General features: G+C 36.2%; 3 protein-coding genes and 3 long non-coding RNA genes across 23 annotated transcripts; 3 read left to right on the forward strand and 3 right to left on the reverse strand.

Moving 5' to 3' along the window:
• Positions 1-375: 375 nt before the first annotated feature.
• On the forward strand, positions 376-7,574 carry Caf1-55 (chromatin assembly factor 1 p55 subunit). Of its 4 annotated transcripts, XM_034338491.2 has the most exons (7): positions 376-534; positions 1,037-1,535; positions 1,609-1,866; positions 1,927-2,254; positions 2,347-2,529; positions 6,176-6,209; positions 6,310-7,574. In XM_034338491.2, the coding sequence occupies exons 1-5, from the start codon at positions 516-518 to the stop codon at positions 2,524-2,526; spliced, it is 1,284 nt and encodes a 427-aa protein (XP_034194382.1). In that variant the 5' UTR covers positions 376-515; the 3' UTR covers positions 2,527-2,529; positions 6,176-6,209; positions 6,310-7,574. The 4 variants fall into 4 exon arrangements, with proteins under 4 accessions (XP_034194382.1, XP_034194380.1, XP_034194383.1 ...); XM_034338489.2 differs by having other exon boundaries at positions 6,176-7,574; XM_034338492.2 differs by lacking the exon at positions 6,176-6,209.
• Slob (Slowpoke binding protein) lies at positions 3,715-8,081 on the reverse strand. 15 transcript variants are annotated; one of them, XM_034338480.2, is made up of 9 exons: positions 6,589-6,708; positions 6,263-6,430; positions 5,858-6,027; positions 5,466-5,731; positions 5,100-5,394; positions 4,933-5,024; positions 4,455-4,580; positions 4,234-4,307; positions 3,715-3,971 (listed from the first exon to the last, which is right to left on the reverse strand). In XM_034338480.2, the coding sequence occupies exons 1-9, from the start codon at positions 6,690-6,692 to the stop codon at positions 3,854-3,856; spliced, it is 1,413 nt and encodes a 470-aa protein (XP_034194371.1). In that variant the 5' UTR covers positions 6,693-6,708; the 3' UTR covers positions 3,715-3,853. The 15 variants fall into 15 exon arrangements, 11 of the variants coding, with proteins under 11 accessions (XP_034194371.1, XP_034194370.1, XP_076549342.1 ...); XM_034338479.2 differs by lacking the exons at positions 6,263-6,430; positions 6,589-6,708 and adding an exon at positions 7,612-8,081; XM_076693227.1 differs by having other exon boundaries at positions 4,933-5,394.
• A 139-nt stretch (positions 8,082-8,220) lies between these two features.
• Positions 8,221-11,116, reverse strand: LOC117610751 (non-structural maintenance of chromosomes element 3 homolog). The gene is made up of 6 exons (XM_034338503.2): positions 10,796-11,116; positions 10,373-10,716; positions 10,112-10,280; positions 9,949-10,043; positions 9,756-9,881; positions 8,221-9,679 (listed from the first exon to the last, which is right to left on the reverse strand). Exons 1-6 carry the CDS (start codon positions 10,797-10,799, stop codon positions 9,596-9,598), a joined length of 822 nt encoding a protein of 273 aa, XP_034194394.1. The 5' UTR covers positions 10,800-11,116; the 3' UTR covers positions 8,221-9,595.
• A 242-nt stretch (positions 11,117-11,358) lies between these two features.
• Positions 11,359-12,671, reverse strand: LOC117610761 (uncharacterized). The gene is made up of 3 exons (XR_004583007.2): positions 12,585-12,671; positions 12,101-12,286; positions 11,359-11,586 (listed from the first exon to the last, which is right to left on the reverse strand). It is a non-coding gene; the product is annotated as an uncharacterized LOC117610761 (long non-coding RNA).
• LOC117610760 (uncharacterized) lies at positions 11,510-13,069 on the forward strand. Its single transcript, XR_004583005.2, has 3 exons — positions 11,510-11,595; positions 12,118-12,295; positions 12,907-13,069. It is a non-coding gene; the product is annotated as an uncharacterized LOC117610760 (long non-coding RNA).
• Positions 13,070-13,601: 532 nt separating this feature from the next.
• LOC117610728 (uncharacterized) lies at positions 13,602-14,963 on the forward strand. The gene is made up of 3 exons (XR_004583002.2): positions 13,602-14,136; positions 14,332-14,397; positions 14,574-14,963. It is a non-coding gene; the product is annotated as an uncharacterized LOC117610728 (long non-coding RNA).
• Positions 14,964-20,765: the final 5,802 nt, after the last annotated feature.

Raw genomic sequence — 20,765 nt, forward strand, 5'->3', positions numbered from 1 at the left:
ATCGCTTTCCACTTCGTTTGGGAGTATCGCCAATCAAGGCGAAGATGCGTACTGGAGATGCGCAAAGAACGAAAACTGGTCTTTTCGCAGTTATGGACTCTGGTGAACCCAGTTATGGACTCGGTACATATATCTGATATCATGCATGTAGTATTATTCGTTCAACATACCTGCTATATAACGAGTCGGGTAGAATTTTTCGCAACTATTTGTTTTTAGCAATAGAAGCTTCATAAAAAGAGACTTGAATTTCTTTATTTTTAACATATAAATGCATATCGTACAAGATATATATATATATAAATAATATATTCAATTTTAAAATAAATTAAGCCATGCATCGCATTAAAATCACGACCGTTGGTCGTGCAATGAAAAGACGGCATGCGTTTAGGGCATTGTAGTAAATACGTTTGCATTTTTGATGAAATCCGGTTGAGCTTCGCGACTTTTGGCGGGTTAAATTTTCTATCGTTCTTTTACGTGTTATATTAAGGATATAACAAAATATACCAATGGGGGATAAAGACGGTGGTAAGAATAAAACTTGATGCTTTGTATTACTGTTATTTTTTTTTAATTGTTCATACAATTAAGACGATAGGTCCTTAATTGAAAGGACGCTTTTCGTCTTGTAGTAAATAGGATTGTTTTCTACAAGAAATTTCTAAGAAACTTGTTCATATCGGAAGTAGAGATCATTGTTTGAAGCTATTTAAAATATTTAATTTTAATTGACAAGTAGTTTCATACCGTGAAGAAAAAAACCGCGAATTATGCCGGCAGGTTATATTATCGTAAGGGAAAATAATACTTTATTGAAATATTGATTTTTTTCTGTTTTTCGCTTACTGTCAAATATGTTGGGCGGTTTTTATAAAAGTTTGATATTTTGTTTCTGTTATTAAAAATGTACCAATTAAATTATTCTTACAAATGCTAAATACTTTTATCTTCTAACTGCTTTGAAACATGTTAATTGTTTGAATAGCTTATCATTTAATATTTGCCCTTACTTTAATGGTTTTTATTGCAGAAACTTTTGATGATGCCGTGGAAGAAAGAGTTATCAACGAAGAATATAAAATATGGAAGAAAAATACTCCTTTCTTATACGATCTTGTGATGACCCACGCTTTGGAATGGCCATCTTTGACTGCTCAATGGTTACCCGACGTAACCAGACCAGAAGGAAAAGATTATTCTGTACATCGACTTATTTTAGGTACTCATACTTCAGACGAACAAAATCATCTGCTTATCGCTAGTGTTCAGTTGCCAAACGAAGATGCTCAGTTTGATGCATCTCACTATGACAATGAAAAAGGCGAATTCGGAGGTTTCGGTTCTGTTAGCGGAAAGATAGAAATAGAAATAAAAATAAATCACGAGGGTGAAGTAAACAGAGCAAGATATATGCCTCAAAATCCATGCGTAATTGCAACTAAAACACCATCTAGCGATGTTCTCGTATTCGATTATACGAAGCATCCGAGTAAACCTGATCCGAATGGCGAATGTCAGCCTGATTTAAGGTATTTAAAGCAAAGACCATTTAAAAAAAAATATAAATACTATTATAACGCTGATTTAAATATTTTTTATCAGGTTAAGAGGACATCAAAAAGAAGGTTACGGTCTATCGTGGAATCCAAATCTTAACGGATATTTGCTCAGTGCATCCGACGATCATACAATTTGTCTGTGGGATATTAATGCACCGCCCAAGGAAAATCGTGTGATAGATGCGAAAACAATCTTTACAGGGCATACTGCTGTCGTCGAAGACGTAGCTTGGCACCTGTTGCACGAATCTTTATTTGGATCTGTTGCAGATGATCAAAAATTAATGATTTGGGACACGAGGTAATTGCCGTTTACCGTTGACGGTGTAAATATTATTTATGAAAACGTCGTGATTTGTAGATGCAACAACACGAGCAAACCCAGCCATACGGTGGACGCTCACACTGCCGAGGTGAATTGCTTGAGTTTTAATCCGTATTCGGAATTCATTCTTGCAACCGGCAGTGCTGACAAAACAGTGGCGCTCTGGGATTTGAGGAATCTAAAGTTGAAGTTACATTCCTTTGAATCTCACAAAGACGAGATCTTCCAAGTTCAGTGGTCGCCGCATAACGAGACAATATTGGCTAGTAGCGGTACAGATAGGCGTTTGCACGTATGGGATCTTAGTAAAATTGGCGAGGAGCAGTCTAGCGAAGATGCCGAAGACGGTCCGCCCGAGTTATTGGTATCTAATCTAATACTTTTCTTCCTAACAATCGGGTATGCGCTAATATGTTGTACAAGAGGAATATCATTTATTGCATTTTCATTTCGCAGTTTATACATGGTGGTCATACCGCGAAAATTAGTGACTTTTCGTGGAATCCAAACGAACCGTGGGTCATATGTTCGGTATCGGAAGATAATATAATGCAGGTCTGGCAAATGGCTGAGAACATTTACAACGACGAAGAACCAGACACGCCGGCAAGCGAACTAGAAGCTGGCGCATCATAAATCGTAAGAAATAATCGATTAAATTATTTGATAATGAAATTTTCTAACGATACACGCGCACATTCGTACACTCACAGGTGTACGTTCGTGCGAAACCAATGATTCAAATTAATATTGGATAAACGTTTCAAGCGAATTTGTATGTTAAAACGAAAATGATGATCGAGAAGCAATAATATACCTATTTTTACTACAAATCTTTAGATTCGCTTACATACTGGCGTATCTTTATTGCATTATGTATGTATAATTTTTTTGATTAGTTGAAGGAGCATTCGATTATTTCAGTTCGACGTTTGTCAGAAATAATTGCTGGTGCTTATGTTTCTTCGATCGGATCGATTACAAAATAGGTGTTACGCGTAAAATCTGTTTCTTTTATTGTGGATTCATATATAAAGTTATATTAATAATGGCATGCTCATTATAAAACAAGTTTGGGATTGTTTGAAAAAAAAAAAAAAAAAGAAGCATTTCTTTTGAATAGAACTTACTTAGTTTGCTCCTTTCTGTTTTCGGGGAGGGGAAGTTGAAAAGAAAAATCTTGTAAATCATCATCGTATGATGGATTTATTTTATTTAGAGTTAATTGAATGTTTGATCGTCCAAATATTAAACCAAAATATTACTTTTCCATTCAGACGACAAGAATCGAGCATCGTTCTATTATTACTTTACTTACGCACAATCCGCTTGCATGTTTCGTATTAACCGATGAAATTCTATGGTGTACATACGCTCGTGTGCAAGCTAGGCTTTCGTCGTTTAAGAGAACGTGTAGTATAGTGGAAGGAACATTTCGTCGTTCGTTTCAGTCTCAGAAGTTGACGCGTGACGGCAGATGGCTAACTCTGCTATAAAATAGAAACTGTACTTGTTAACTGAGAAAAGCTAATGGTGCAGTGAAATGTACATAATCAGAGTTCTTTTCTATCCTTTTATATCGCTTCCATTGAATTATTTCCAAGTTGATAAGTAACGAAATGAAAATTCGACGGGAAAAGAAAAGAAGGAATTTCCTACTCGCGCGAAATGGTTACCTCGTTCGCTGATGTAGATGTCTTGGATGTCTTTTGATACTTAAAATAAATAACATTATTTGGATTTGTATAAGACGTTGCGTGTGTGTAGTACGTGTGTGTGTTTCTGTTTTTTTTGTTTTTTTCAACGTTTTTTATTGTCACTTTCTCTTTTTTAATAAATTCGTTCAGAGATATACACAACTGCTAAGAATAAAGAATCGAGGAGAATTGTTTGGCACTCGGTAAAGAAACGTATGGATCTTCTATAGATAAAATCGCGACAAGATGAACAATTGTTCCCACAATTATACAGCCGTGTTTGAAAGCTCGTTGTATATTTCGTCGAGTAACGAATTCTTGCAAACTGTATGCGGTCTGTGCAGAGTCGTCGCATCGATGTCTCCGCTATCCAAACGTGTGATTCTGTAAATGAGAAAATAACGACGTTAGGAAGCGTAAGGCCGTTGAAAATTTTAAGAGATTATATCGGTAAATTGAACGGATCTCTTCGTGGTCATTACCAAAATCTGCCCGTTAAATGGACATCGTTTATAGAGCGCGATCTCTGCCTGTTTGTGCATGCAAAACGAATGTTTAGCAAAAAAAGGGTACAGTGGAGAGAGAAAAAATGTGCAGAAAACAAACTTTCTTTCATTATTGATTTTTAATGTTACGCAGTGATTACCTCTTGTTAGCGTTCTGTCGTTTAATACCGTCGAGTAAGTTGACGATAGGCGGTGTTAATGTCGGACGAAATATCTGCGAGGAAAAGTCAAGGGTAGTAAAGCAGTTTGAAATGAGAATTTGTTAAACAGACAAAGAAGGAACGAAAGAAAGAAAGAAAGAAAGAAAGAAAGAAAGAAAGAAAGAAAAATGGAAAAAAAGATAAGATGTAGGTATACTCACCGTGACTGGAGCACTTCGCATTTCGCGAAGATCGATGTTTCGGAATAAATCGTGAACGAGAAGCTCTTCGATGGTTTTATGACGGTTAGATGGTTCGCTGAATATGAATTTCAGTAATTCGATGACCTGTTACGAGTTGAAGCTTTGATGAATTTTAGCCAATGAATGTTAATTAATATACACTACCGTCAAAAAGTTTGGAAACAAAGAGTATTAGAATTAAGCAAAAGAATACAATGTAGAATCAGATTTTTAATTATTTTATAAAACAATTGAAATGTTTCCAAACTTCTTGGCGATAGTGTACATACTTTCATGGGCTTGTTTGCATTTCTCACGAGCCCTTGAAAGTGTGCGAACCAAGCAAGGCAATGATACGATTAAGAAAGAAAAATGAAAGCAAACGAGCTATACCGAGGAAGCAGTGTTAATTAAGCAAATAAGCAAACGAGAAAGAGTTAAAGAGAGAGATTTGTACTTGTGGATACATTTCAAGATCCGAAAGATGCACGGAATTCGGTTTAAACGATGGTAACTCGTAACCAGCGCACATTTCAAATAGCATGTGACCTGAAAGAATAATATTTAGTAAAATGTTTAGTAAAGAAGAACGATGTTGAATAATGGTGATCGATGATCGATTACCGAAACATATTATGTCGATCGAGATTGTTTGAGAAATTCGAGAGGTAATAACAGGGTGTATACGACTGGTGAAGCCGAGGAGCGTGTTCTCGAGGCCGGCAAGCCGTGCGACACCGTTTTGTACGAGCACGTTACCGGAATGTAAATGGGTCACGGTTGGAAATCCTCTTTCTTTCAAGAAGATTAACGCTTCCAGCACTTGACGTCCCATTTGTTGAACCTGAGGTAAAGGAAGTCCTTTGCCGCGAGAAGCGTACTTTTGACTCCAATCTTCGTTCCAACCGGTTCTTTCGATCTAACGGCAGCAATATTTAAATTATTAAAGGGTTTTCTCATCCTTCCAGATCGGCGCGAGTCACTACTCACCCCATAGATCAAATCTTTTAAGCTACCTTGACTGATCGGCTGCACTACTATCACGTAATTTTGACTCTCGAACTCGAGAAAATCGATATCGAATATAGGACATATGTACGGATGTTGCAAGGCTAAGAACAAGTCGTTCAGAATGTTCTTAGTTAAAGGAGAAATGCTCAACGAGCAGTTTCTGCTTAGCGGAGCTAAGGTGATTAGTCGATCGGTCTTTAGAGAAGTGTCTCTCACCGTGAACCAGTGCTTGTCCATTCTAGAGCCTAGAACAGGACGAATAGAAATTTGAAAAATGAACGTTCACACTTTCATACGTATATTGCAGAAAATAGGAATTCTTTGTTATTGCAATTAACACGGTAGTGACCCATAGTTAGAATTGTGCTTACCGAGATTATTCAGCTGCTTGACGAGACTATAGCGTGGCGTTCTTCGAATATAAGCCTGGCAAACTGATAAGGCACGATCCCTAGATCTTTTCTCCATTTCCATGTATTCGCCAACGTCCTCGCAGACCGATGGTCCGTGACCCAACGCTGTATAATTGTGTCTTCCATTTCTATCAGGAACAGGCAGGAAAAAATTTCAATTAAACCCATTTCCTACGCGAACATTTTTACCTTTTGTTTCATTAATTCATTGTAAGTTGAATTTTTGAAGCGCAACTCTTTACTTATTTACTTACTTACTTACTTACTTACTTGCAGATCGAAGAAAGGGGTGAATGAACCAAGGAGGGTGGTAAGTGGGAAGGTAGAAGGGGTATAACGAAGATGAAACTGAACAAATATCACCTGTCCCTGATAGCCGAATCGTTTGAAAAATCATCGTTACGTTTCAGAATTATTTCACTGTCCAACGAATGATTTCTCGAGCGATGCCAGTAACGGATTAAGTTGGCGCAGCAACGACTACAAACGGGATCAGTTGCGTTAGCATTACCAGCGAGCAGCCATCCCTCTCTACAAATGCAAAGGTTTCATCCAATAACACGATGATCGCGATAATACCGATATTTTCCGGATAAAATTTTCTTTTCTTCTATCGTCTCTCTTGGGAGGAGAAACTCGAAGAAAGTCAATATAAGTAAAATGGAAAAAGAGAGGGATAAGTAATTCACCTGCGTGGCTGTGCCGTTGGTATTCGTTTTCCTCCGGATCTAACGTTTTGCGGGCAACTCTTATGGTGATCGGGCGTGTCCTGATCAACGCTCGGCGTTTCCATCGAACAGTACTTACGCGCGTTTGATTACAAATCAATTTTGACTCGAAACTCTGAATCGAGACTAAACCGTGGAAAATAAACATTTTGTCGCTTCGATCGAATCAACGTTTGTTTGAAATTTCACCTGTATGTGTACGTACACGGCAGAAATTACCACGGCTGAACCGTACACAATCAAGAGTCGAGAATGCTCGAGGTCGATCGATAGACGACGGCTTACAAACAAAATTTTCGATGCCGCAAGTTAACGAAAGGGACAAAAACGAGGGAACGAACAATAGTATCGAACGAACAAAGAAGAAATTTACTGTGTATATCGATGAAAGCAGGGGGTGGAGGGTGAATCGACGTGTAATAGCTCCTTAGCTACAATCAAAGCAATTCGTCTATCGATCGTACGTAATATTCCTTCGGTTTGTTGCACGAGCTACGCGTACAGGATGTTTCGTAACGCCTAGGACCCTCAAGACACTTACTTACTATTACTATACAGGGTGTTCGACAACAGGTGGGAGATTTTTTAAGGGATGATTCTAGGGATCAGAATAAGACTTTGTTTTCCAGTAATTAACGTTTAAAAATTCGAGTAAAAAGCGCCTAAAACCTACAATCTGCCCAGTACGGACGACTGACCGTCAGGTCAGCGGGGGTGGGTACAGTCATAACTAACAATAACAAAAAGTTAATCAATTGCAAAACTAAGCGGTAATAAAGGCAACGCGTGGTCCTACGTGTTGTGAAACACTCTGTAACTGGAAATGAAAGATAAGCAGGAAGAGAATTCAGTTTTTAAACAGTTTTATTAGCTGGAAAATTTTGACATCCTGGACGCGTAACGTTAATTATTAAATAAAAAAAAAAAAAAAAAAAAAGATAAGAAAACGAGGAAGATGGGTAATGTGAATCGAATAGAGATTACCTGACGTCCGATTCCTTGCAACCCCTTGCAGCGGATACGCGATTGAACAATATTTTGGCTAGATTGTCGATTTTATTGGTCAACTGGTAACTCTTCTCTTCGTCACTGTCTTCATCTTCGATGCTCGCGCTTCTTCCACGGCGAAGAGCACCTCGTGCCGAGACGATCGCCTCGGAATCTAATTCGATAGCACTTTGAGTCCTTCGATTAACGGCTCGTCGTTTTCGACGGGTCTTGGGTCGTTCCTGCCAAAATCTGTCGTGCCCTGTGACGTCCGATTCCTTGTGATCGTCGTCCCTTTTGTTCAAGTTCTGATACAGGTTGAACATTTTGTCGAGTTGTGTTATTTTGCTCGAAGGACGAAAATACCGCGTTTCCTTTTCTCTTTATTTCGATGTTCGCGCCTCTTCTCTATCGGTGGTTCGGTGGCTGGGCCTGCCTCACCGCGTACCTCGGTTCATCCATCCAATGTCCCATGTATTTTACACTCACAAGCGGTCGTTCACCAGCCGTTGTTAGAGATGCTTCCAACTGGAGGAGTCTCAAATTTGGCTGTACGAAGCGCGTCGTACGGTATCGCTCGAACAAGTCGCTTTAGCTCTCATCATCTTTTTACAATCTTTCTTCACTTCTGCTTAATATCGTTGTATCGCGTGATCGTTGTATTATCCTCTATCATTGTTAATCGGTATTGTCGATGTTCTTCGATTATTTTCTATGTAAGATTCCGTTTAGCACCGTTCTACGCAAACATTAGTGGTCCCACGGTAAATTGGTGACGGTGTTACTAAAAGTAGGCCGTACCAGATTCGGTTGTAGAGAAAAAAATGGTAGGTGGATAAAAGTATCGGTAATCGTGTAAGAATAATTCGCGGCGGTACTGCGGCAGTGCGAAACCGCGCACACCGCTCTTACCACCTACCAAAGAGGACGGTCGAGCACTGGCATTTGGCAGAGCCTCGCGCTACTTTACAGCCCCCCAGCCTGACACAGATTCGCTGGCCGAGCTGATACGTGCTTCGCTCGATTCGTAGCTGCGCGCGATCCTCCTGCTATTTCACCACGGAAACGGAAGCGGAACGGTATGTTTTCGATTGCGAACGGGATATCCTATCTCTATGTTTTAACATTTCTTCTCTGATCTTTTATGGATTCATCGCTGCTACGTCGTCGGTTAACTCCAATTACTAGGTACATTCGTTTAGGAAGAACATTCGTTGTTCGAGTTTAGGAAGGAAGCGAGAAAAAGATCAAAAGTTATTTTTTTTTCGTGTTAACGCAAATATACCGATCGAATTAGCGTATGTTAATCGAACGCAGCAGTTTATTAAGAAAATCGTAGCCTGGACAATTACGTGCCAACATTTGTAACGCTGCGATACAATAGTTATTCCAATTCTTATTGTTCATCGCGTTGTGTAACGTAACGTTAAAAGTAAGAAAATATGAATCCGATTAGATTTAATTAAAACTAGGGCAACCGAACGTTTCAGATTCTTTCTGACCCTCCTACTGAACTCGAAGACCGCGTGCAAGCTTTAATCTTGCTTCGCAGTTTTACGGCTGCTCTCAGGGACATTTGAACAAAATTTGACGGAACGATTGCTCGGTGGGACAAGCGCGACGATCGCGTTCGACACAGCTTTTATCAATTAAAAATCTTCAATTTCCATTTCTTTTAGTTCTTTGTAAGCTTTGTAAACAGTATCAATAATGTGAGAATCGATGAAAAATAAGGATCACTATACCGATAATCAAACTTAGGACTTTTTTGCCTTGCTAGCCGGCTATTTTATTCGTTACGCGACATCATTGGTCCCTACTTTCACGATTCCTTTCATTATTGGGTTAGCTTAGGTCCTGATCCCACAATAATAGGATTCGTTTTGTGTTTTACACCTGGAAAGAAGTATTTCTTATTAGACTGTCCATTCGAACGTAACGACACCCAGTGTAATTGGTTTGGTTTGCTCGATGTAACGAGTTACTGGGATTCCTTAGCCTGTTCGCGGGCCAGTAAGGTTTTATACTGTAATGCCCAGCTGTTTATTTCCCGTCCACAGTACATCTAAAACAAGATTGTCCCTCAAATAATCACTTAAAAAAAGGAAATCTTTCAAATCAATTTGAAAGCTTGGTATTACCTCAGATACGAATTCTAAGGCTGAACGTCGAGAAAACTCGTGTTCAGCTCGAGGTCCCCATTTATATTCAATTGTATCGTTTGAATTCGTAACCACTTTTTCGAGATACTTTTGAGCGACGAAGACCTGAATAAACGGAATCCTTAATTTCTGATACTTTACCCTCTTTTTTTCTTCCACTCGTTGTTCTTACCTCGGTTATCAAACGCTTAACATTGCCAAAGTAATGGTGATCTTGATTATCGGAACGTAGAATTTCCAAATTTGTAAGGAAACTCCATAGTGTTTCTGAAATTATTTTAATACAGCTTTCATTTACGTGTTGTTACATAATATTAGTCTTACAACGTTTTTACCTTCAGTACAGGATTCTTCTTGCATAAAGATGTGTGTGAGCACCATAAATAGCAGTACTTGTTGCCTACCTTCTTCTGCAGTAGGATAAATATGTGGTATTTCGTTTCGTATTTCGTTTACTAGGATATATTTGTTACCTGGCAGATCTACCAATTGATATCCAAAAATCTGTCAATACACATAATTGTACACCTTTATGTTTTTGTGATATGTCACTAAAATATTTGGATCATTAAGAAACAATGAAATTTTGTGTGTACCTTTGACAAAAGAATTTTAGCTTTGTTCAATGTCTGATGAAAGTGTTGTCCTCTCTTACCAAAAACATTCTTGACTAAATGAGCCTTACTGATAACTTGTTTTTCCCTGTCTAAAACCAAAAGGTATCTTATAAGGCTATTAACAAGTTCGTTTTGATCTTCGGAAAGCATCCGTTTCGGAGATTCGTCTAATCGTTGACTGGAATTTATGCTCCCCCTAGTACGCCTGCTAGTACTCGGAACAGGTTGAGAAAAACTGATAACATCGTTGCTTTGTCTATTATTATTATTGCTCGATTGCGACAAATTTTTCTGAGACAAAGTAGATCTGCGATTTCGTAACTCTGTTTCAATAAAAAGGTTAAGTTAGGTTAAATTGGCATAAAGGTAAAGAAAAATAATATCGAGCATGTTGCTATTTACCCATTTCGTATAATTCGTTTTAAACCTGGATATCGTGTTTTCGTATGGAAACCATTAAATGTATAACAATCAATACAATTTGGCATCAGAACAAAATATCTTTGTTTCAACAATTGTCACCGACTATAACACTCTGTTATCAGATTTACTAATATCAGTACGGACTTGCAACATAGAAAACATTATAGTTATCGTTTATCATAACAATTTACGTGTTAGTTAATACTTCAACAATTGAACTTTATTATGAGTCTTATTCGTTGATTGTTCATTGAAAGACGTCAAAAAGGTAAAACAGACCACAAATTTAGTTCCTCGTTTTTTCTGTAGGGCGCAGTTCGTTCGTTTTCTGTGCTCGACCGAATCGATTGATTACAATTTTTGTACATATTAACATTTCGCTTATGCATACATTGCACATAAGTGTCAAAATTTATATCCGAAATAATATGTTCTTAAATATTTCGTATCAAAATCACGCCATAGGAAAGTGTTATTAAAGCAATATTCCCCTTTATTTATTACATAATTACAATAATATAAAATGTAATACAAGACGCGTGTTGCTAAAAAAAGTACATTATTCGATTTTTTCGTTGATATTTATTGTATGAACGATTCCATTACGATTAGCATTACAGTTTCGAAACTTCTACCAATGGCTGTGATTGGTTGTTTCATTGGGGATCCTTTCATTTCGACCAATCAGACACGTCGCTGTGTGAGCGAATGCGTCGATTTGTGACGCAGTACAGCATTCCTCTTCGAAGCTTCGTTCGTCTTGCACGTGTCTGCAACAGGTAAGATTAAATTATCTTCAAATATTAAATTAAATTGTCTTCCGGGTGTTGAAAATACAAAAAAGAGAAAGAATAGCCGAAGAGAAGTCTAGCTCTTTGTTTTTTGACATTAATTCGAGGTTATCTTTAAAAATACGTGAGTTGAAATTTTTTGCTCTTGCTGTAAATCGACAATGAAGTTGGAAGAACAGAATCTGAATTATTTTCTTTTTATATCAATAATTTTTCGAATATTATTGTATTTTTTCATGTTTTTAGTACATTTTTTCCGTAATTTATTGTTATATATCGTGATAATTGATTTTCTCGTGTTTTACTATTACGCCGATATATATACGAATTAAAATAACATGTCCTTCATTTATTCTGCTTTTATATCAATAATTTCTTAAATCCCGTCAATATCTTATATTTTTTCTACTTTGTTTCTTATATTTTGGTGTTTAAAGTTGAGAAAAGTAATCTTGATTTTATTTCAATATGGCGTCGATAATTTTTAACGAACCTTTCCCTTACGATTAGTATTAAAGTTTCGAAGCACTTTGAAACTTCTATCGATGGCTGTGATTGGTCGTCCCATGTTGGCGTCCTCTCATTTCGACCAATCAGACACGTCGTTGTGTGAGCGAGTGCGTCGATTTGTGGCGCAGTGCATCAGTCCTCTCTGAAGCTTCGTCCGTCTTTCACGTGTCTGCAACAGGTAAGATTAAATTATCTTCAAATATTAAATTAAATTGCCGATCGGGTGTTAAAAGTACAAAAAACAGAAAAGACCATCGAAGAGAAGTCTAGATTCTTGATCTTTGACATTAATTCGGCATTTTCTTCAAAACTACAAGAGTTGAGAATTTGTGCTCTTGTCGCGATTGTACAATGAGGTTGGAACAGCAGAATTTGAATTATTTTCCCTTTTATATCGTTAATTTCCTAACCGATATTGAACGTTTTTAATATTCTTTCACATAATTTACTGTTTGATATTTAATAACCTTCTTTCTTGAGCATCGTAATATTATGAGATATGTTCGTCTACCGGCTTCGGTTCGGCTGGGGACGAACATTACCGAATAATACCGAATAATACCGAATGGTGCTGATCGGTTTTCGGCAAGAAGGAAGGTCTCACCATTTCTCTCGCGAACGTCCAAGTGACAAGACGTGTTGAGAGCATCCTTCCGTATAAGTAGTAGGTGCGCCCTCTACCTATTAAAATATTTTGCATAAATTATAGTTCGATCGTTTATTAGTAATAATTTTATTATTGTTGATTAAATTTTATTTACATAAATTGGTATTTCTTATTTGTTACAGATATTTGATGAATATTGAAAGGACGCCATGACATCTGATATAGGTTTAAAATAGGATTTCGTAAGAATTTATTGTTTTAATTTATTTTAATCAATTATTAACATTTATTATTACTTGTTTTTTATTGAGTCGTTGTTAATTATAAGCATTTTTGATAATTACTTGCTACCAAAGTCAAGAAAGAAAAGATTAAAGACATTTTTTTTCTTTAACCAATTCATAGAAAAAGAATAATTAATTTTTCATTTTATTGAATAATTTCGTCCAGTATTTTAATACATTTGTTTTAAACTAGAACAAAATTGAAATAATTCGTATTCTACTGCAAATGATTACTTCTCTTCTGCAATTATTAATTATCTTAAACAATCTATTTTTGTTAAATCGTAGTAATTATATTATAATATCCAGTTTTCGATGCAAGTTTAAACTAAAATAGAATCATGTTTTTAAATCATATGCTGTTTAAGCATGGTTAATTATTGGACTTTGCTTATTGAAAAGAATTAGATAATTTATAAATCATTCGTAATAGAATTTCCAAGAATTTGTAGTATGCTTATAATCTTAACAACAAAAATCCTCTGCTTTAATAGAATAATCTATTATCTTTATTACAAAATGATTTTCTATCGATGTAATATTCATTAAAATAATTATCAACAATTATTTAAAGCATTTCATTTAAATCTAGGATCAATATTCAGCTTTAACAATATTTGTGCTCGTCGAATATATTTCACGAACATAGATATTTTCATTTACAAGCCATTAATAACAGTATTTCCGTTACGAAAGCTCAATAAGAAGAATGTTGTTTTGTTTATTTCCACCCAGCCCATCCCTGCTCACTAAGTTTTTCTTTCAGGAATTGTTGTGGCCGCGCGCAAGGCGGTCGGTAGAGTCAGTGTTTGTACGAATATTTTCAATGTTTTGATTTTTTCAAGGGTGAACTGGCCCTGAATAGAGTTGCGCTTGTACAGTTAGAAATCACGCGAAAGTAGAGTCAGTGTTTCCTGCGTATAATAAAATATTTTCTAGAGCAGCGTGGCTCTGATTTTTCTTTTTCCATCGTGAAAGTAGAGTCTTTACAATTGTTCGCCGGAAATTATTCACGGTCGCGTTACTATTTTTATTTTTAATTTTTTTTTTATTTGCTCGATATATCCGGGATTAGAGTCAAAGCACCACTGAAGAGGAGTTTTGGGCGTTGCTCCATAAGGAAAGAGTGTAAGTATCTTATTACTTTATTTAATTAATTTTAATTGAAATAGAATAATTTGCAATTTCAATACTTAGTAATTGAGAGTTCTTCTTAATTGCTATTGCTAATATTTTATAAAATTCAATTTCATATATAATTGTATTAGAATAAAAATTGATAATTTGCAAAATTAACCGTAATTCTTGTTTGTTTTGTTACAGATGAATTTTTTGTTTGCCGAGTTCCTGGATATCCTGATGATGGCTTTCTTCACGACTTCCGTCTTGGTACGTCACTTAATTGCTTTTTATTAAAATAGAATAATTTACAATTTCAACCCATGATAATTGAGATTTCTTTTCGATTGCTAATATTTTATAAAATTCAATTTCATATATAATTTTATTAGAATAAAAATTTATAATTTTCAAAATTAACCGTAATTCTTCTTTTTTTGTTACAGATGAATTTCTTCACGACTTCAGTATTCTCCTACATGGCAGCCTCCTACCTGGTGTTTGACTGTCGGAAGAAGAGTATATCTGCGAACGGTGAGTCGCATGTTTTATGGTTCCTCTGGTAGCCCAATCATGTCGTAGGACGAATGGTCCGAATCGACACGGGCTACTAGTTGTATACGTGCTTGGCAAGCATAGTGACCATGGGTATGATTATACATACCCATGAGTAGTAACATTTTTATTGTTTCATTTCATTTAGTTAAGCTAGGTCTTCTTGTACTCCGCGTTTTAATATCATTTCAATTCCACATATTCTAATAGATATTTTTGAAATATATGAATGCTCTTAAATGTTCTTAAATGTTCTTAAATGTGGAATTAGAATATTTGAATACCGAAACAATTTTATTTAGTTTGTCTGTAATAGAGATGTCAAATACTATCTGACTTAGTTATTGCGATGGTTCAAAGCAATATAATATTGATAGTATTATGTAATATGTATACTGGATATACATATTAATGATGTTATTACATTGATTTAATTACAGTTTGTATATTATAAATTCAAATATAATTTGAGAATTTTCTAAAATTTCATTCATTCAATAGCGAAGTTTAACTTACTTAAACGTTCATGAAAAAATGAACAATTTATGTGCAAGAAGACAATTCGTGACGGGTAGATTTCCAAGTCAGAGTGATCTATTTCAACACATTTTGCGTATTCTTGAAAATTTACTCTGAGGAGGGAGTCGCCCGAGGATGTTTTAATTTTTTATTAATTTTCACAATATATTCTTTTTTCATTGTAAAGAATTCTTAATTAGTCATTTTGCTTTTAATAAAATATCAAATTCAATTTTGACATTAAATTCCTTTTTATTAGAGTTTTGCCTTTATTAAATTAGTGTTGCGAGAAATTTCCGACGCGAGAGTAAATATGACGATGCACTGACTAGTATTCGGTGGGAATCCTTTTGGTTTTTAAACTCAATCCTTTTTATTATTTAATTAATGAAATTAGTTAGAAGGATTCCGCGGCATAAGACCGTGAACACCATCTCTGGGAGATATACCCATGCATTACTAGGCCTTTGCAGGCGCAGCTTTAGAATACGGAACATATGAAAATATGTTACCATATTCCAAACTGCAGTCCTTTTGTCTATACTATGGGCGTCCGTCAATCTGACACCGTTGGATGCAACGTGTTGGACGGGCGGGTAGCGCTCTTAGCGAAGGGGTGCACTCTGTCCTGGCGTTACGACGTCCAGGCGGGGTGGGTGGTATGTAGCGTCTGGCGTAAGTCTAGGGGGCGTGAGACCCTTCGTTGCCAGCTGATATTAGCAGTGCACCATGTTTGCGTCATAGTTGCTCTATTTTACTTTTCTGTATTTGCTATTAAAGCTTTATATTTACAAACTCGAGTCACTTTTATTAAAATAGTGAAATATTAGCCCGTTAGATGTTTATGTACTAATCATGTTTCTAGATCAGGATTTTCAGGTTTAACCCCTTCCGTGTTTATTCCCAAAGCCCATTCACGTGCCCAGGTGCTACTTGGATGGGTAGAGGCAATGGACACGATGACCTAGTTCATAAGAATAATAATTAATTAGCGGCTGGCATTGTGTTAGTATATCGTGCACGACGTAATTTCCACATATGGTGTGTGTGTTTTTAGGCTGTGGGATTGCGTCGGTTTAATAACTTTTACATTTAACTTTTAATTTGAAATAATATTTTATTCGATAAGATGTACAATGAACGTACAAACGAAATAGTATTATTACCATTACTATTACCACGATTATTACCATTATTATGAAATATTCTATATCAAAGTAGTTAATTAAATTTTGTAATTATCATTATACGCAATGATTGCTAGCCTTGCCAGACGATTTCAGTGAAAAATGGTACGTACCGTAGAGTGTGATGTGAGATGAAACTCGGGTGACGGAGGCGTCCCGGGACGTTCTCCCTAGTTTAGGCTTTTGCGCCCGGGTGGAGTGTATGGGGGTCGTGGAATGAATTTTTCTGAGAATGTGATTTTGCCTTTTTTAAATATAGGGTTAGGTAGGTAGGTAGTATACCTTCTGGTGTGTGTGATAGATCGTAAGTAGGTAGGGCCGGGACAGGTTGTCACAGTCTCTTGGTCGGGTAGGCGCGATTTCGCGTGATTAACCTGTACCTGGAATATATTTGAAGAATTGACGATACGATCGATACGAATGGAGTATGCCGTTCGCCTTTGATCTATCTGTACAATTTTTCAAATTTTTGGCGACTTCATAAGTCGTCATACGCGATCGCGATGTTAGGTACGAAACGCACAAGTTCTCCTCGAGCACGGCACGTGTGCACGAACAACGACTTATGTAAAGTCCTTTTTCGTCCACGTGTCAATTAGAGTTTCGCGATTTTTCTTTTCTGTTGATTGGTTTTTTTTTTGTTTTGCGAATTTGCAAGTCTCGAGTTTTAGATATAAGTTTCAGGTGGGTGGACCGCCCGAAGAAAGAAAAGGCTATATGCCGAAACGCCCCGACAAACTGTCTTTCAAGAGGGGAACTACTAATGATTTTGCATCCTTTTGCAAAAAAGGATGGGAAATCATTATCGTTACTACTTTGTCACTGTGCTTGCCTGTAGTTGTAGTTTTGTAATTTCAGGACAAGAGGGGGCCCGTGACCCCCATGATTTTGGGCAAATCGCGTTTTCAATTTAGTGTTGCGAATGAATATCGATCACGGTTCAATTTAATGTTGCGTATACATGATTATCGCGATTTTCATTTAGTGTTTCTTTCTTGCATTGCTTTAAAATAGAATTTAATTTTTCAATCTTGATTGCTTTAAGATTTTTGAGAGTTTTGCTTTTTAATGTTCATTGCTTTAGTGTTGCGAGTAAAAGATTCACGGTTTGAGAATCCCCTTTGTTTGCATTTTAATTGCATGTCTGTTAAAGATAGAGTTGCGAATTACATTACCGCGATTGTTTCCCAGTGTTGCGACTTATAAATACGCGATTGCTTTGCATTAGTTTATAGAGTTCCCTGCCAATTAGTGTTGCGGTATTGAATATTCGCGTTTTGCATTAGAGTTGCGATATATGATGAAATGCCCAAAAACGATCCAGTGGAGTTGCCATGCTCCATAAGGCAGCTATGGAACAGCTGCCGTGATACAGCCTTGGATTGGCTGTACCCCTTTTATAGATTAGTGTTGCGTCTTACAAAATTCGGTAGATTTGAATAGTGTTGCGTTACAGTTCGCGTTTTTTCTTTCTTTCTTTTTTTCAGCTTAGCGTTGCGCATAATGGAGCAGCCTTCACGCGTACGCTTTTGTACATATTATATAATTAATGAAATTAGTGTTGCGAGTAAAAAATTCACGGTTTGAGAATCCCCCTTTTCTGCATTTAAATTGCATGTCTGTTAAAGATAGCGTTGCGAATGACATTACCGCGATTGTTTCCCAGTGTTGCGACTTATAAATACGCGATTGCTTTGCATTAGTTTATAGAGTTCCCTGCTAATTAGTGTTGCGGTAATGAATATTCGCGTTTTGCATTAGAAATGCCCAAAAACGATCCAGTGGAGTTGCCATGGTCCATAAGGCAGCTATGGACCAGCTGCCGTGGTACAGCCTTGGATTGGCTGTACCCCTTTTTTAGATTAGTGTTGCGTCTTATAAAATTCGGTAGATTTGAATAGTGTTGCGTTACAGTTCGCGTTTTCTCTTTTTTTCTTTTTTTCAGCTTAGTGTTGCGTATAATGGAGCAGCCTTCACGCGTACGCTTTTGTACATATTATATAATTAATGAAATTAGTGTTGCGACTGAATTCGCGATTGTTATTAAATTAGTGGAAGTAACTATGACTCACATTCGGTGGGAATCCATTGGATTCCGCGGCCTAAGACCGTGAACACCATCTCTGGGAGATATACCCATGCATTACTAGGCCTTTGCAGGCGCAGTTTTAGAATACGGAACATATGAAAATATGTTACCATATTCTAAACTGCAGTCCTTTTGTCTATACTATGGGCGTCCGTCAATCTGACACCGTTGGATGCAACGTGTTGGACGGGCGGGTAGCGCTCTTAGCGAAGGGGTGCACTCTGTCCTGGCGTCACGACGTCCAGGCGGGGTGGGTGGTATGTAGCGTCTGGCGTAAGTCTAGGGGGCGTGAGACCCCTCGTTGCCAGCCGATGTTTTGTCATAGTTCAGAATGTTTGCAATTTTAAAATTAGTGTTGCGTGTGATTTCGGTTTGTTTTTAGGGTTTGCTTAGGGATTGCTCTTATGGGCAGTCAAACTTTTCTTTTCAGGTTCCCCTGTACCCTCCCTCTCACTGCCACGCCCCCATTCTTTTTTCTTCCCATTTTTTAATTTTGAAAATATTGAGCATTCGGTTATTGGAAATACTGTTAAATAATATATGAATTTAATGTTTTCAGAATATTATTAAATACGATAAAGTTTTAAATAGAACTTCATTTTATTTTGTGATTGGTGATAAATTATTTCAAGGGATATTTGTTCATTCGAGATAGCTTATTATTTTAATTCTACTTTATTTAAACAACAGTAGTGGATAATTGTTGTTCGGGTTGTTTAGTTTTAATTTTTGATCGCGATGTTTTGTTTCAAGCTTACGGAGATGCTAATTAAATTACTTTTATAAATTTTCAAATTCTTTTCCTCAAAAGCAAAGTCCACTCGTGATTTTCTTTTCAGTTTTTCCATTTACAATAAATTTGCATTGAAAGGTGTATTGAATAATATAATGCAATAAAGTCAAGTAGAATCATGGTTGTACTTACGTATATTGCAGTAAAAGACAGTTGTTTCAATTAAAATATTATATATTATTGGTTACTAAATGAACTAATGTTAAATATTATGCCATAAAATGAAATAATTAATGTTTCTAACTGAAATCACTTACTTAATAACAATTTTTTTTATAAATCTTTTTCTGCTTTTATTTTGGTACTGAAATTCGTTTTTAATTCATATTTTGTGTCTAATTGATGTTTTCTTATTTGGAAATGACTCATTAACCATTACTTTGATTTTTGTGAAATTTTATTGTTACTAATGTATCTTCTTTTTAGCTATTACATTTTTTTTTCTTTGTATGAATTCGATTAATGAGTTTCTGTTGCAGAGAAATATCTTTATAGGAAGTGTGAATTAATAATATCGGATAATAGACTGGAAGAAATGTAATATAAAATCTAACGTCCAAAAATGGAATTCAATGTATTCAATTAAATAAAACAAGGTGAAAATGATTGAAAAGGGAAAATGATTCTTATGAGTGGTAATATCTGAACCGTATTATTTTCGAAAATCGTATTTAATCCTTTTCTGTTTGTTTCAGGCAGGTTGTAAATTTATGATTAAGGCTATATAAGCCTCACTCTTTTTTTAAATTATGTTTAATCCTTTTCAGTTTATTTCAGGAAGTATTCTGGTGAGGACAACAAAATCAACAAATTCATTGTACTTATTTATGTATATCCCTTTAATAATCCCTTTAACTTTATGGTGATTAAGATATAATCGTTTAACACTGCAGTGTTTAATTAGGAAGCGTTAGATTTAAGCGAATTTTTAATATAATTACGAGCGCTCGTATTTGTAGGTATTCTTAGTAATATAAGTCTATAGGACAAATATGCAATTGCATATTTATTAATTACAGATCTGTAATCAAAATCAAAATTAAAATGTGTTGCGATAGGAATAAAAATCTACGTAAATATATGTATAGATAAGTAGATAGGTAGGTAGTGAATAAAAACAATGCTCCTTTTGTTGTTCGTTTGCACAACAATCGAAACATTTTGCAAATGTGCACCAAGAGGATGATATTATTGAATAAAAGTAGAAATTTGCATAAATGGAGGGTGGATGGGACGAGGTAGGGCGGGTCTCCAACCGCAGCAACCTCCCCGTGGTGAGACCTGGGAAATCGTTATTATTTGATGGATTATTAATAATTGCATCATTATTTCAATGGTACACTTATTAATTATGCAGCAAATAATACGAGCGAATTGGCTGCGGGATTTATGGTTTTTTTTTTCTATTTAATCTCTGTTATATTTTTTTCAGGAACTATGCCTTTGAGGTTCTGAAGTGTACCACATTGCAAATACAATTTTACGGAAAGAAAAT

The sequence above is a fragment of the Osmia lignaria genome, chromosome 3, assembly GCF_051020975.1.
Source record: "Osmia lignaria lignaria isolate PbOS001 chromosome 3, iyOsmLign1, whole genome shotgun sequence".
Taxonomy (NCBI): domain Eukaryota; kingdom Metazoa; phylum Arthropoda; class Insecta; order Hymenoptera; family Megachilidae; genus Osmia; species Osmia lignaria.

Bases quoted from the DNA above. Each gene is read 5' to 3' on its own strand.
- Caf1-55 (XM_034338489.2), top strand. The intron at 1,867-1,926 runs GTAATTGCCGTT...CGTGATTTGTAG, and splicing joins TTAATGATTTGGGACACGAG to ATGCAACAACACGAGCAAAC. The intron at 2,255-2,346 runs GTATCTAATCTA...TTCATTTCGCAG, and splicing joins ACGGTCCGCCCGAGTTATTG to TTTATACATGGTGGTCATAC.
- Slob (XM_076693226.1), bottom strand. From the start codon at position 7,940: ATGTTCAACCTGTATCAGAACTTGAACAAAAGGGACGACGATCACAAG. The intron at 6,028-7,611 runs GTAATCTCTATT...TGTTCCTGATAG, and splicing joins TGCAAGGAATCGGACGTCAG to AAATGGAAGACACAATTATA. The intron at 4,308-4,454 runs GTGAGTATACCT...TTTTCCTCGCAG, and splicing joins TGCGAAGTGCTCCAGTCACG to ATATTTCGTCCGACATTAAC.
- LOC117610751 (XM_034338503.2), bottom strand. The intron at 10,281-10,372 runs GTACACACAAAA...GTGTATTGACAG, and splicing joins CTAAAATTCTTTTGTCAAAG to ATTTTTGGATATCAATTGGT. The intron at 10,044-10,111 runs GTAAAAACGTTG...AAATAATTTCAG, and splicing joins AGAAGAATCCTGTACTGAAG to AAACACTATGGAGTTTCCTT.